This window comes from Odocoileus virginianus, chromosome 29 (genome assembly GCF_023699985.2).
Source record: "Odocoileus virginianus isolate 20LAN1187 ecotype Illinois chromosome 29, Ovbor_1.2, whole genome shotgun sequence".
Classification (NCBI taxonomy): domain Eukaryota; kingdom Metazoa; phylum Chordata; class Mammalia; order Artiodactyla; family Cervidae; genus Odocoileus; species Odocoileus virginianus.
In genome coordinates this window covers 24,350,169-24,366,029 of record NC_069702.1, presented here as the reverse complement: position 1 = coordinate 24,366,029, position 15,861 = coordinate 24,350,169, and the positions used below count along the sequence as shown (strand labels likewise).

The 15,861-nt window shown below is 49.2% G+C and overlaps 1 protein-coding gene across 6 annotated transcripts in view; it reads left to right on the top strand.

Moving 5' to 3' along the window:
• SHROOM3 (shroom family member 3) overlaps positions 1-15,861 on the top strand; it is a 318,505-nt gene that overhangs the window by 271,399 nt on the left and 31,245 nt on the right. For all 6 annotated transcript variants that reach the window (XM_020894678.2, XM_070458265.1, XM_070458268.1 and 3 more), the window contains 2 exons: positions 5,864-5,995; positions 12,425-15,614. In XM_020894678.2, the coding sequence (XP_020750337.2) occupies positions 5,864-5,995; positions 12,425-15,614 (3,322 nt within the window). The remainder of the gene's footprint in view (positions 1-5,863; positions 5,996-12,424; positions 15,615-15,861) is intronic.

Sequence of the window (15,861 nt, the reverse complement as noted above, 5' to 3'; positions counted from 1 at the left end):
TACAGTGAATTTTATTTTAAAAATGAGTTTTTAATACTTGGCTTTTTAATAGGTAACACATGTACATGGTATACAATTCAAAAGTTACAAAAGGAAATACCTGAAAAATAAATGTCTCTCCCCAGAAGCAGTCATTGATTGGTTCTAGTTTCTCAATAATTCTTCCAGAAATATTCTTTACATTAGTAAACAGAAGTATGTTTCCCCCATGTTCAGCAGCATACTGTATGCACAGTTTTGTGTCTTAATTTTGTCCTTTTACCATATATTTTGGAGATATTTCCAAGTCAACATGTATAGAACTACTCAGTTCTTTTAATGGCTGCATGCATATTCCATTGTTTGGAGGTACCACACTGACTTAACTGGTCTACTGTTGATAAGCATTTAGGTTGTGTTTCAGTCTTTTGATGAATATGTTAGTTAAAAATTATCTTGTTGAATGTTACCAAATTGCTCTTTATTCAGACTCTGAATGTTGGTGGGCTGTAATTTGGTCATCTTTTTCATTGTTCTTTTTCCTCATGTCATCTCTAAATTGCATATTTTGGAAGACTATTGTAAAACAAAGATTTATCTCTGAAACCTCCGAACATATGTTCTGCATCCAAATGAAAGGGCTGTGTTTTTCAGGACTTATTGATTTGTTTGTTTCACAAGCATCCTGTTCTTAATGTGTTACAACTGTGATGAAATCTATGCACCCTCCCCACACACACTTCCACCCCTGAAAGGGAAGGTCGCTCAGTCCTGTCCAACTCTTTGTGACCTCATGGACTATGTAGTCCATGGCATTCTCCAGGCCAGAATACTAGAGTGGGTAGCCTTCCCCTTCTCCAGGTGATCTTCACTACCCAGGGATTGAATCCAGGTCTCCTGCACTGCAGGTGGGTTCTTTACCAGCTGAGCCTCAAGGGAAACTCCCACCCCTTATCCAAGGCAAGCAGTCAACCTCTGCAGTCTGCTCTGGAGAAGCATCTTCCCCAGTTGAATGTCCTGTCTTGGCATTGCAGGTCTTGGGCACTTTATCTTTACTGTAAGAATTATTTCTTTATAGTTTATTCTTTATTAGAGAAATACTTCATTTGGTCCCCCCCACCAGAATGTAAGCTTAAGAGCAGAGAACATATCTTAGTTATTAAATCTTTTCAATATCGTTAGTTTCAACACTTCACTCCTCACCTGTCATGCCCCTTGATCCCCACCCACCACATCGAGCCTCTCACTGGTCCCTCTAGAGGACAATAGGTGTAACGTTAAGTCCTTTCAGCTGTCCTCCCACCCTCTTTCATATGAGCACCACCACCTTGCCTCCTCCTTTCTCACCCCAGTGGATCTGGCTTCTCTTCCACATGAAGTCATGCCTTTCATGTACTTCATGCCCTTCATGTGCTCTGGAATGCCATCCTTTCCTATTTCCTCATTAGTCTTAAGGATCGGCAGCCTCTCTTCAGCTGCACATGCATCCATTCCCTGTCTCACATAGACTTGCCCGTACTTCTCATCATTTAAAATAAAACATCAAGAACAAATCCTTTTCACTCCCCAGCCCCCTCTAGCCTTCTAGCTGTTCTATTCAGTCACGTCTGACCCTTTGTAACTCATGGACTGTAGCCTGCCAGGGTCCTCTATCCGTGGGATTCTCCAGGCAAGAATCCTGGAGTGAGTAGCCATTCCCTTCTCCAGGGGATCTTCCCGACCATGGATCGAACCCATGTCTCTTGCAATGACCCTGAGCCACTAAGGAAGCCCCAGCCTTCTAGCTACCACCCTGTCTATCTCCTTTAGAGCAAAGTTCTTGAAAGAATTATCTCCCCTTGCTATCTCCGTTTTCTCTCTCACTCACCTGTTCAGTTCAGTTCAGTCATTCAGTCGTGTCTGACTCTGCGACCCCATGAATTGCAGCACACCAGGCCTCCCTGTCCATTGCCAACTCCCGGAGTTTACTCAAACTCATGTCCATCAAGTTGGTGATACCATCCAACCATCTCATCCTCTGTCGTCCCCTTCTCCTCCTTCCCCCAGTCCCTCCCAGCATCAGGGTTTTTTCCAATGAGTCAACTCTTAGCATGAGGTGGCCAAAGTATTGGAGTTTCAGCTTCAGCATCAGTCCTTCCAGTGAACACCCAGGACTGATCTCCTTTAGGATGGACTGGTTGGCTCTCCTTGCAGTCCAAGGGACTCTCAAGAGTCTTCTCCAACACGATAGTTCAAAAGCACCAATTCTTCAGCACTTAGCTTTCTTCACAGTCCAACTCTCACATCCATACATGACCACTGGAAAAACCATACCCTTGACTAGACGGACCTTTGTTGGCAAAGTAAATGTCTTTGCTTTTTAATATGCTATCTAGGTTGGTCATAAGTTTCCTTCCAAGGAGTAAGCGTCTTGTAATTTCATGGCTGCAATCACCATCTGCAGTGATTTGGGAGCCCAAAAAAATAAAGTCAGCCACTGTTTCCACTGTCTCCCCATCTATTTCCCATGAAGTGATGGGACCAGATGCCATGATCTTAGTTTTCTGAATGTTGAGCTTTAAGCCAACTTTTTCACTCTCCTCTTTCACTTTCATCAAGAGACGTTTTAGTTCCTCTTCACTTTCTGCCATGAGGGTGGTGTCATCTGCATATCTGAGGTTATTGATATTTCTCCCAGCAATCTTGATTATCTTGATTCCAGCTTGTGCTTCTTCCAGCCCAGCGTTTCTCATGATGTACTCTGCATATAAGTTAAATAAGCAGGGACAATATACAGCTTTGACGTACTCCTTTTCCTATTTGGAACCAGTCTGTTGTTCCATGTCCAGTTCTTACTGTTGCCTCCTGACCTGCATACAGGTTTTTCAAGAGGCAGGTCAGGTGGTCTGGTATGCCCATCTCTTTCAGAATGCTCCACGGTTTATTGTGATCCACACAGTCAAAGGCTTTGGCATAGTCAATAGAGCAGAAATAGATGTTTTTCTGGAACTCCCTTGCTTTTTTGATGATCCAGAGGATGTTGGCAATTTGATCTGTGGTTCCTCTGCCTTTTTTAAAACCACCTTGAACATCTGTAAGTTCACAGGGCTTCCCTGGTGGCTCAGAGCGTAAAGCATCTGCCTGCAATGCAGGAGACCCGGGTTTGATCCCTGGGTCAGGAAGATCTGCTGCAGAAGGAAATGGCAACCCACTCCAGTACTCTTGCCTGGAAAATCCCATGGATGAAGAAGCCTGATAGGCTACAGTCCATGGTGTCGCAAAGAGTCGGACACGACCGAGCAACTTCGCTTTCACTCACCTCTTACCTGATCCTGATCAGGCCTCTTCCCTGTCATTCTATGACAGAGACTTATCAGCCATCAAATCAAGTGCATTTGTGCAGGTACGGCATCAGACTAACCTCTCTGTAGCAGCTGGAATGGTTGGCAGTTCCTTGTCCTTGTTCTCTCCCCACCCTCTCCCTGGAGGATTCTGTGAAACTCCCATGCCCTCCTGGTTTTCCTCCTGCTCCTCTGGAAGCCTTTTGATAGCTCCCTCCAGCCCCTTTCCACTCCAAAATTGGGACAGTTCTCAGAGGCCTATCTTTAAAGGACTTCCTTTCAGTCTCCTAGGCGCTCTGCCCAAGCAGCTTATCTTTTCTCAAAGGCCATGTGTTTCGTGACTCCTCAGTTTCTACCTTTAGCCCAGACACCAGTCCTGTAGCTGCCACTGCCTCGTGTCCCCCACTGCAACCCCACAGGCACCTCACATTGCACACCCCACTGTGTCTCCCTCCTTCCTCACTCAGCTCCCACCCCTCATCTCACAGTTCTTTATATAGGTGAGTAATATTACCATTCTAGCTCAGGCTGCAGACATAAAGGCCATCCTTCCTTCTGGACCACAGTCTTCTGCGCCAGCCACATCCAAGTACTCACTAGGCTAGGCATTAGATCTGTTCCACTCCTGCCTTAGTGCTGGGTCTTTATTTAATCTCTCACGTTGGCCAGTCCAGTAGCCTCCAGTCTTCTCTCTCTCTCAGATTTGTTTTCGTTATTGGCAGTATCTTCCTGAAACTCAAATTGGAACGTGGCCCTCCTTGGCCCAGGCTCTTCAGTGGCCTCCAATTCCATAGGATACTGTCTGTTGCCTTCAGTGAGGCTGGTTAAGATCTGGATCCTCCTACCTCTTTATCTTCATCTGCTGCCCCTCACTCATCATCTCGTCTCCACTTATGTAAGCTGTTTGTACCACGTTCTTCTGTATTTTCATGCATCTATGCTGTTTCTTCTACCTGGATGTGCTTCCCATCCGTTTCCCATCCCCTTCCATCTGGAGAAGTCTTTCATGGCTTAGTTAAATGTGAAACCCCCAGTGACTCCCTCTTTGGAGTTTACCGAGCACCTTATACACATTTCTATTATGGACCCCATCTCAGTGTATTACAGTGGTCTGCTTGGCCATCTCTTCTACCACTGTGAACTATTTGGGTCTAATGATACTTGTATCCCGAGTGCCAGCATAATGGCTGCCATGTAGAAAGTGTCTATGGATGCCCCTTGAATAAAAGGGAAAGAAATTGAAGAGACGTCTGGACAGCTTACATTGAAAACAGCAGCCCCCAACCTTTTTGGCACCAGGGACCAGTTTTGTGGAAGACAGTTTTTCCCCAAATAACTGGGGCTAGGGGATGGTTTCAGGATGATTCCAGCATATTACATTTATTGTGTGCTTTATTTCTATGACTATTCCATTGTGATATATAGTGAAATAATTACACAGCTCACCATAATGCAGAATCAGGCTGTAATGCAAGCAGTGGGGAGCCGCTGTAAACACGGGTGAAGCTTTGCTTGTTCACATGCCGCTCACCACTTGCCACGTGGCCTGGCTCCTAACAGGTCACGAACCAGTAACCAGTCCATGGCTCGGGGGTTTGGGACCCCTGATTTAAGAGAGCCTTACTGTTGTCTTTAAAAGCACAAAGAGAATTTTTTTTTTCACTTAATCTAGATAAGACCGCTCCATTGATTTCATTGTTCTCTGCACAGCCTCCTTTCCTGCTTCAGAGTCTGATTCAGAACTTTCAGCAAGGTGTCTGCTCCTTCCTGAAGGAGGTATACTAGCTGATATTAAGCCTGGGCAGCTCCATGCTACTTCAGGGCACCTCCGAAGTACACAATAAATGTAATGTACACAATACATGTAAACTGAAATTTCTAGATTTCAGTCTAGAAATCCCTGAAGTCAATGGTAAACATTATCTCACTTTTTTTTTGCCAAAAATAAAGTTCAGCCACTCTCTGACTCAGAACTTGTACAATAGTGTAATCCTCCCTACCAAATTCAACCTTCAGCCTTGCAGTCTGAAGAACACCCACTTTTCCCCTTCAGCTTTGTCAGTTCTGTGTGTATTTAGGGCATATTTTGGCTATTGTGAGTAATGCTGCTATGAACATGGGAGTACAGGTACCCCTTTAAGATCCTGATTTCCGTTTCTTTGGATAAATACCCAGTCGTGGGGTTGCTAGATCCTATCATAGCTCTATTTTAAATTTTTTTAAGGAAACGCCATACCGTTTTCCATAGTGGCTGTACCAGTTTGCACTCTCCACAGTGCACGGGGGTTTATGCAGGAGTTAAAGCTTTAAGTTTGCCCTATTTGTATGTAACTGAAATCATGTCAAAATGAAAAGGAAAATAAAAATAATAATAAAGCAGAAAAAAAAAAAAACCAATGTTTAGTAAGAGAAATGAACAGTAAGATCTGTTTTCTAGTATTTACCCGACTGTGTTCCATCTCTGAGATACAGCAGTCTCTGCTTCCAAGTTCATAAATCTCACTGGTGAAGAGATCAGCGGAGACTGCTCCTAACGCGGGGGTCCCCGTGCTGTGTCTCCCCAGACGCACTGAACCTGCAGGCCGGCCCCACTCTTGGCACTCGACCAAACTTGGGGAGAACCAACCTGATGCCAGCATGATGCAGATATCTCAGGGCGCGATTGGCACGCCTTGGCCCCAGGGCTACCACTCCAGGTAAGTGAGCGCAGCTGAGACCCGGGTGCTGGGGGTGGGGTTTGCTTTCAAATGCCCTGTTCCCAGAAAGGATTGTTTTCTTTCACTCACCCCAAGTATTAAGTCTCTCTACCCACTATCCGCATCCTCTTAAAAGCCTTGACGCGCATATGAGTCATCACCTCCTGGGCTAGACTGGCGTGGAGGGAGGCCAGGGTTATTTTAAACACTGACTAGCCATTTGAGATATTTATGGGGTTTATTGATCCTCAGTCAGAATTTCTCAATTACACACTATAGCAGAAAAACTGACGGCTCCCTCCCTTGATGCTTCACATCCTTTCTTTTAGTCAAATATGTATCTATTTTTTATCTGAATGGTTTTATTCAGCATTTGAACTTCCCACTTGGTTTTCCTCTCTCTGTTAAAGCCAGTTATCCAACTTAGTTCCAGTCAAAGCAGTTAACACACTGAGGACTGTTCATGGTGTGCATCATCTCATGTGGTCCTTCGTATGCACCTTTGAAACAGATAGTCTTCCTGACTCCATTTGATAGGACAGGACATTGAAGCTGGAGAGATGGGTTTGTCCAGGCTCAAACATCTGCTCAGTACCTGAGTCATGAATCAAATCCAAGCCAGGTTTCACAAAGCCATTGCCCGTAACCTCCTACACTTCCTCTATACTAGCTATACGAGTCATCTTTCCTCTTATCACTCCAGCAGTTAAGGTCCAGTCAGGAAAAAGCAGAGCCATCACGAGGGATGCAGGAGAAGGGGTTTATTACAATAATCAGACCGGACACAACTGAAGGGGACTGAGGAAAAGGGAGCCAAGCTTGACCCCCCCCCCCAACACCCCCAGACACATTAAAGAATGAAGTCAGGACACCCCTGCATTTACTACAGGCTTGGAGCCGTGCAAATTGGAGTCCATCTCCTGATGCCAGGGAGGCAGGCCCAGTCGCTTGCCACCTTTTGGAAGTACTTGGACATAGGTTATAGTAGGGAGGCAGGAGGGCTTCCCAGGTGGTGCCAGTGATGAAGAATCCGCCTGCCAATGCAGGACACACAGGACGCGGATTCAGTTCCTGGGTTGGGAAGACCCCCTGCAGAAGGAACTGACAACCTACTCCAGTATTCTTGCCTGGGAACTCCATGGACAGGGAGTTCGGCAGGCTGCAGTCCATGGGGTCATAAAGAGTCAGACACAGCTCAGTGGCCAGGTACAAAGTGCTGGTCAGTCTCAGGGAGGGGAGGATGTTGCTGGAAGGATCACTTAACAAACAGATGGTGGCCACGCATTTGGCGAGGCCAAGACTCAGAACCCCCACGACGCACGTCTGCTCAGATCAAGGGCCAAATAAATCCTAGAGCTCTGACTGGTGGGCATGGCCTGTTAGGGTACTTTTTGGTCGCCCTCCTTGTTACAGACACTCCTTTCCCTTGGCCACAGCCCTCCCCGTAACCCTGAAAAAATTTCACCATCTGAGCCCTGCAGGCACAGTGCTTTGGCTCTGTGGGCATGGCCGTGTTACAGGCTTTTAGAAGGTTAGATGCGGGGGCCCAACAGTGTGAAGGGGCACCAGATGGTGAGGTACTTGGGCTTATAAATCAGACCTCAGTTTCAATCTTAATTTCATTACCTACTGCATAAGCTTGAGCAAAGCACTTAACCTCTTTGATCTTGGTTTCTTTGCCTGTAAAATGAAATTAATAATATATATCTCATTGGATCATAGGATTAAACAAAGTAAGATATGTAAGACACTTAGTGTAGTTCCTGGAACATAGTGAACACTCAGTAATTATGAAAAGTAATTATAATAATTAAGACTGAAAACTTGTCAGAGACACAGTGAGACATAATAATGAACTAGGTTAATGGCATGAACCAGTACACATTTATAAAATGCAGGAGTGTATTAACAGGGTACCCCTCCTAACCACTAACCTTTGTTGATGTTCAGTTGCTAAGTTGTGTCCCACTGTTTGCGACTGCATGGCAGACCCCATATCGGAGTCGGCCAAGCTCCTCTGTCCATGTAATTCTCCAGGCAAGCATTCTGGAGTGGGTAGCCATTCCCTTCTCCAAGGGATTTTCCCAAGCCAGGGATCAAACCCTGGTCTCCTTCATTGCAGGCGATTATTTACCACTGAGCCAGCAGGGAAGCCCATTAACCTTAGGAGGCCCTTAAATCTGAAGTCATACTGTGACCTAAATACACACTGGGCTGAAGGCAGAAATAAGACAACTGCAATTGGTGCCTAGAATCACTGCCCACAGTAACTATGGTGAGCTCCCAGAGGCCCCAGGAGAGTGGCAGTGTTGACATCAGAAGTGCAATATTCTACAGGCTCTGCTTTTCCACCTGCTGTTTCTTCCTCATCCCAACCTCCAGAGGGGTTTAGGCAGGTGGAGCCTGCACTGTACCTGCCACCCTGCCCTCTAACGCAAGCTTCAGAGCAGCCTCCCCTGACACAATGACTATCAACACAAAAGATCTGGGTGGGGTACAGGAGGAGAAAGGAAAGCTTGGGTTACCCCCAAAATGACACATACATTTGGATTTTCTTCTACCCCAGCTCAAAGCATCCTGTGGTCTGTTCATTCCATGCCTCGGGTCTGCAGCTCTGAGTTCTGCTTATAGGGGCTGCCCTTAGGCAGCTGTAGGTGGAGAAGCTCTCCTGGTACATTTCTGAGGGGCACAGTGGCATCTAGTGGTCTGGTGGGCAGCATCCCTGTGCCAGCCTTCACACAGCCTCAGTCCTCAATATGTGGATCTGTTTCTCATTAAGAAGCAGAAAAAGGAGAGGGAGCTCAAGGGATGGGGAGGGGCAGGACTGAGGAGAGAGGGAGAGAGACGTTCAAAGAGAGAGAAGATATGTAATTTTCACTGCCTGCAAACTGGCTCAGATCTGGAATTTCACTGAAACTGTGTTTCAGCTGCTTTCTCTCAGATCCTTGTCACTGTCTTTCTGCTGTCCTACAGAAATCTCACGATGGTCCTAAAGTATTAGAACTTCTAAAGTATAGTACTTTAGAAGAAACCTCCAAAAAATCCTGTAGTCTAGTCCCCTCCCGAGAAGCTGAAATAACACCATCAGAATACTAAGAACCAGTACATGCTCATTGATTCATTCCTTTAATAAATATTTATGGAATACCTACTGTGTCTCAGATAATTTTTAGTTATTGAGAGTAGAAGACTGAGCAAGACATCAAAAAGTAGTATTTATTGTTTCCCCAGGTGTGTTCCATGGAATAATAATCCATTAGATGCTCCTTGGGGAAAACTTTCTAGGGTCATGTAAGTTTAGAAATCACTGCTTGGGACTTCCCTGGTGGTCCAGGGGTGAAGACTTCGCCTGCCAGTGCAAGAGTGCGGGTTTAACCCCTGGTCAGAGAATATCCCACATGCCTTGTGGCCAAAAAATCAAACTACAAAACAGAAACAATATTGTAACAAATTCAATAAAGACTTTAAAAGTGGTCCACATTAAAAAAAAAAAAAAAAACTTCAAAAAAGCACTGCTTAGTATATTTGCCTTGAAGAATATCACATGAACAAATTTATTAAGGACTCAGAAGTCTTAAATTATAATTATTTGCCTTATCTAGCCCAGTATTTTCCAGACATATTTTATCATCTGAGGAATTATTAATGTTCTGGGAGTACACTTTAGGAAACATTTTCATATAATGTGCTCTTTGTTGTGTTTTAAGTATTTAGAAAATACTTCTAAGCAGAAGTAATGTCAACTAGTGCTGTGAAGTTAATAAAGCAGAGTAGCAGGAAATAAGGAAAGAAGAGGTACTTTTAAGATAGTGAGTAGCAAGAAGTCTTCTCTGATGCAGTCATGAATAAAGGAAGCGAGTGAGCCAGGTGAAGCGCATTCCTTACGGTGGGAACAGTGAGTACAAAGGCCCTGAGACCCTGATGTGGGAACATATTGCATGGGTTTGAGATGCCATCAACAGCCATTATGCCACAGTGCAGTGAGCAAGGGGATGGAAAAGAGCGATGGAAAACGAGGGTAGAGAAGTCGTCAGACCACGGTGAGAACTCTGACATGCTCGACGCCCTCATCTTGAGAGAAAGGATGTCTCTGTGTGGGCTGGAACTGCTGCGGGATTGGAGACCTGCATGTCAGGTTCTTGTCGGCCATCTGCAAGAGTGCCGTCTTGGAAGCAGGAATGGCAGGGGTAATCAGCATGACTGCTTCCAGAATGTGGTAGAAGAGCTTGTTCCTAGAGGGTGATGTCAGGGCACTCCATGGCATGACATTGGTCACTGGGTCTTAGTCCCCACTCAGCTTGGAAATGAGGATTTGGGGAGACAGAGCTACTCCCTGAGTAGCAGTGAAGAGTAAGAATGGTCCTCATGGGATGCATTCCCTCTGAGGATTGGTGGGTTAAGTGTCCTTTGGCTGCAAGACGGAACCCACTCTACCCTGGCTCTGCTTGGCTCGAGTTATGTTTACCAGTGAGTTGATATTTCTAGATCCATCTGTATTTTGCGATGGCATTTCCTCCCATTCAGTAGTGTTTCAGTTAACCCATCAGTTTATTCACTTTGATTTTTTTTTTTCACATGTTCCTAAATTAGATCTGGATTATCCTTTTAGTCAAAGACTGCTAAAATTCTTAGCAGCAGGGAGGAGGATTAAGTAGTGTCTACCACTGGCATGGAACTGGTGAGCAAAAACAGCCCTGTGGGATCGACTGCTTCCGTGTCCCCTCGAAGTATTAACTCTGAGTCTTCTGTTAGAGGAGATAAACGGGAGCACAAGTGGGTCATAGGGGATTATCCTCAGTCACGTCATGTGCATTTCCAGCACATCCTCTTCATTTGGAGGTGGGGGGGTAAATGCTGGCAGTGACATATGCCATGACATGGAATGCCAGGACTGGCTTCCCTAATCAACCCTTCCTTCCTCCTTGAATTTATACCTGCCCCTGCCAAAGCAAGATGTTCCATTCAGTAAGTTTACTTGCCCTGATAGAGAAATATTATTCTGGGGGGCGGGGGCGGGGGGAATTGCTGAAAATGTAGTCTTCTTTTCCTTGAATTCTGCTCCAGTTTTGACTCAGAATATGATCCTTCTAGTCTCTTCCTGTATACTCTGGAGACAGTCCAGCAAAGCATTATCACCTACTCAGCCGTACACCATATTTACTTACACGAGATCTAGAAATATAATAATAGGCTCCATGGATTTTAATAGTGTTTAAATGCCTATTCATTTAAAAATGAAAAGCCTCAGGCAAGAACTCTTCTTTCTTCTTTATTCTTTTTGTGACCCTGTGGACTCTAGCCCACCACGCTTCTCTGTCCATGGGATTTTCCAGGCAAGAATCCTGGAGTGGATTGCCATTTCCTCCTCCAGGGAATCTTCCTGACCCAAGGATCAAACCTGTGTCTCCTGCATTGCAGGCATATTCTTTACCACTGAGCCATCAGGGAAGCCCTCTTTAGAGAATAGTGAATCACAAATGTTTGAACTAATGAGACTGCTGTTTGATTTTTGAGCTACTTATTCCTTCCTATATCTCTATTCTCTCTGGCCCACCATGCTGGGTGAAGTATATTTGGGGGTTATAATTAAAGTTAGCTATGAGTAATTCTGTTTTATGGCAACTTTTTGGAGGAGCTAGTGAAGGAGAAAGTCTTACTGTTCAGTGTATGAGGCTTTGCCCAGACTCTGGAAAGTCCTTCATGGGTGATGGTCTCCCAGCACCTGAGAGCCTCCCGTGATTAAGACTTCTTATCCAGCCTGCCTCTCCTCCTCTCTCATCCACTTTTTCTAGCTCTCAGTTTCTCTCAGTATTTCTCATTCAGTTTTGTGTTTGGCTTTCTTACCACAAACAAATTGTCTCTTGTACAGTGGAAATTCCAGGAAGATTGCCAGGGAGTAGCCCTTCAACTCCATAAAAAGGAAAGATATTAACTAAAACCATGGACATGTGCACAGCCTCCCTCACCCATCCGCGTGCCTGGTCTCTTACTAAGCTTTCCCCTTCTTCCCACAGACGCCCCAAGAGATAGAAAATGTCAGTCTCTGTCCTTCTAACTCATCTCGCCCTCCGCTTTCCTCGCCCACCTCTCTCATTTTTTGGGCACGTGCAGAATGTCACTTCCAGCACGGAGCACAGCGCATCATCGTGTTGCCTGAGCCGTAAGGCCCACATGGTGTCCTCCTGCTCCCCACTTCTCCCCTGGCGAGCCTGGGTGATTAATTAGAGACACATAGGTTATGGTGTTGGGCAGTTACTCCTAGTGACGACACATAGGGAGGCCGAGCAAGGCCCAAATATGGCCCTTTCACCCACCCTTCCAGAAACCAAACATCTTGCACAACAGTCCATTTATAAGCTAGTCCTGTGCCTGGAAGTCTCCTGAACAATCAGAGCTCATCGCTGACTGCCCTGCCTCCCTGTCTTCCAGCTCCTCGACCAGTGACCTCTCTGGCTATGACCACGCGTATCTGAGGCAGAGCCCCGACCGGTGCAGCTCCCAGGGGAGCATGGAGAGCCTGGAGCCCGGCAGGGGATACCCACCCTGCCACCTTCTCTCCCCGGCCAAGTCCACCAGCAGCATTGACCAGCTCAGCCACCTCCACAGCAAGAGAGACTCGGCCTACAGCTCCTTCTCCACCAGTTCTAGCATCCTCGAGTATCCACCTGGCGTCTCTGGCCGGGAGCATTCGGGCTCCATGGACACCACTTCTGCTCGAGGTGGCCTCCTAGAAGGGATGAGGCAGGCAGATATTCGCTATGTTAAGACGGTCTATGACCCCCGGAGGGGGGTCTCAGCAGAGTATGAGGTAAACTCTTCAGGGCTGCTTCTCCAAGGTAGGGAGACTCGTGCCTCGGCTGATGGTCAGGGCTACGATAAATTCCATAATGTTCCTCGAGGCAAAGGCGCGCCACCCTCTTCTTGGAGCCAGCAGTGCTCCGGTTCCTTAGAGACCGCTGTGGACAACTTGCCTCCTAAAGTGGGTGCGCCCCTGCCCCCAGCTCGAAGTGACAGTTATGCAGCCTTCCGGCAGCGAGAGCGGCCCAGCTCCTGGTCTAGCTTAGATCAGAAACGGTTCTGCCGGCCTCCGGCAAACTCGGCAGGCACCCTGAAATCTCCCTTCATAGAGGAACAGCTGCATACTGTGCTAGAGAAGAGCCCAGAAAGCAGCCCTCCAGTGAAGCCCAAGCACAATTACACCCAGAAGGCCCAGCCCGGCCAACCTCTGCTGCCGACTGGCATCTACCCGGTACCTTCCCTGGAGCCACACTTCGCCCAGGTGCCCCGGCCTTCTGTGAGTGGAAATGGTACCCTTTACCCTGCCCTGGCCAAGGAGGGTGGGTACACACCTCCTCAGGGAGCGTGCGACAGAATGGCTGCCGTTGATGAGAATGGGAACCAGAACGGATCTAGCAGGCCTGGCTTCGCCTTCTGCCAGCCCCTAGAACGGGACTCAGTGTCCCTAGTAGAGAGGAAACCTGAAACGTCAGCCAAATGTGTCACCTATAAAGTCCATTTTCCCTCAGTGCCTGAGAAGGAGGAGACCTCCCAGAAGAGACTTCTCACACCTCTAGAAGGCCACAGCCCACGTCCCAGCGAGAGAAAGAGCACCCAGGGCAACAAATATTCCAATTACCACAGCCTCCAATCCCCTCAGGTTCAGGCGTGGCAAGTGGGTGAAGACAAGAGACCCTTCCTGCCCTCAGAGCCTTGGGAGGGGGATTCCCACGAAGACCACAATGCCAACCTCTGGGGGAGGTTCCACAGAGGCAGCCTGGGCCAGAGTGTGCCAGGCAGCTTCAGCAAGACTGCCGCTCCCTTCTCCTCCCTCCAGAACATTCCTGAGAGTCTAAGAAGGCAAAGCAGCCTGGATCTCGGAGGAGCAGCCCAGGAAGTCTATCTGGAAGACTCATCTGCCTGCGCAGTCGATACCAAGGGAGAAGAGTCTGGGAGGACTCCTGTTGCTGATCACAAGAGCCAGCTGGACAGGTCGGTGTCCTATCCAAGGCCTGAGGGGAGAACCTTGGCCTCATTCCACAGTTCAGACCCAACGTATGAAGAGCCGCCCTCCCCATCCCCACAGGAGACCTCCAGTCTGGGCCGGAGGAGGCTGAGTTCCAGCAGCAGCTCCGCTCTGCAGGGCTTTCACGGGAAGCCCCACTGCTCCGTGCTGGAGAAAGTTTCCAAGATCGAGCAGCGAGAGCAGGCTGGCCAGAGGCCCCCGAGTGCCGGCGGCTCTACTTACGGCTTTAACTACAGGCCCCACAGGACACTCCCAGCCTCCAGTACTTTGGGGAATGACTCGGAGGAGACTAAAGGCCGTATACATTTTTCCGAACCCACTGAACCCCTAGGCAATGGAGAGCAGCACTTCAAAAACGGGGAGCCAAAGTCAGAAGAGGTTTCCTGGCAGCCGTGTGGTCAACAGCCGAGGCGGGCTGCGGAGGGTGGCCGGGGTGCCCCACTCCGGGGCGGGGAGCCCCCGAGGCGGGACGCCCGTCTGCTCCGCAGCCAGAGCACCTTCCAGCTCTTCAGCGAGGCCGAGAAGGAGGCCATGTGGTCGGACGACAGGCCCCGCACGCCCGAGTCGCCCGTGCAGGACGCCCCCTTCAGCCGCGCCTACCGGAACAGCATCAAGGATGCGCAGTCCCGCGTCCTGGGCGCCACGTCCTTCCGACGCCGGGACCTCGAGCCCGGGACGCCCGTGGCCTCCAGGCCCTGGCGCCTGCGACCCGCCTCGGCCCACGTGGGGCTGCGCAGCCCGGAGGCGCCAATTTCCGCCTCCCCGCACACCCCGCGCGAGCGGCACAGCGTGACCCCGGCCGAGGGGGACCCGGCCCGGCTCGCGCCCCCCGCCGCCCGGAGGGGCCCGCGCCGGCATCTGACCCCCGAGCAGAAGAAGCGCTCATACTCGGAGCCCGAGAAGATGCACGAGGTGGGGGTCTCGGAGGAACCCGAACCCGAGCCCCCTGGGCCGCCGAGGAAGGGGCCGCATTTTGTGGAGGGCTCGGTGACCGACCGGCGCCGCATCTTCGAGCGAGAGGGCAGAGCGTGCTCGACCCTCAGCCTGTCGGGCCCCGAGCTAAAGCAGTTCCAGCAGAGCGCGCTGGCCGACTACATTCAGCGCAAGACCGGCAAGCGGCCCGCGGGCGCCGGCTGCGGCCTGCAGGAGCCCGGGCGGCTGCTGGAGCGCGCCCAGAGCACCTACCTCCTGCCCGAGGGCCCGGGCCTCGCCTCGGCTTCCAGTTTCTGCTCGCTTCGGGAGCCCAGCCTGCCGCCCCGCAGGGAGACCGCCCTTCTACCAGCCACTGCGGTGGGGAGTGCTGGGGAGACCCAGCGGGCCTCCCGAGATCGCAGCAGCTCCTTTGCCGGCGGCCGCCACCTTGGGGAAAGGCACCGCGGCGACCCAGCGCCAAGAGAACTGCTCGGTGGAGCTAACAGTGGATCAAAGGGCCCCCAGAGACTGAACGGGACCCCAGGGGAGCCCTCCCCGTGGGGGGCCACGGCTGGGAGGGCCGCAAAGTCCATGTCGGCCGAGGACCTGCTGGAGCGCTCGGATGTCCAGACTGCCCCTGTCCACGTGAGGTCACGGTCATCTCCCACCGCAGACAAGCGCCAGGTACGTGCAGCCCGCGGATCCTAGCACTACCGCTTCAGTCCGCCAAGCCTTAGTGTGACTCCTCTAACCCCTCCTTCACCCTTTGTTCTCCTTTAGCATGCAAGAGAGTAGCATTTGTTTTCATAAGGGGATGTCTTTCTTAGTGCCCCTATCTGATCTGGGGTCCTTACAGAAATAGAGATATTCATGGGTATCTATAGAGTTGTGTCTTAGGTGGAAACATACATATCAATATAGATATCTATAT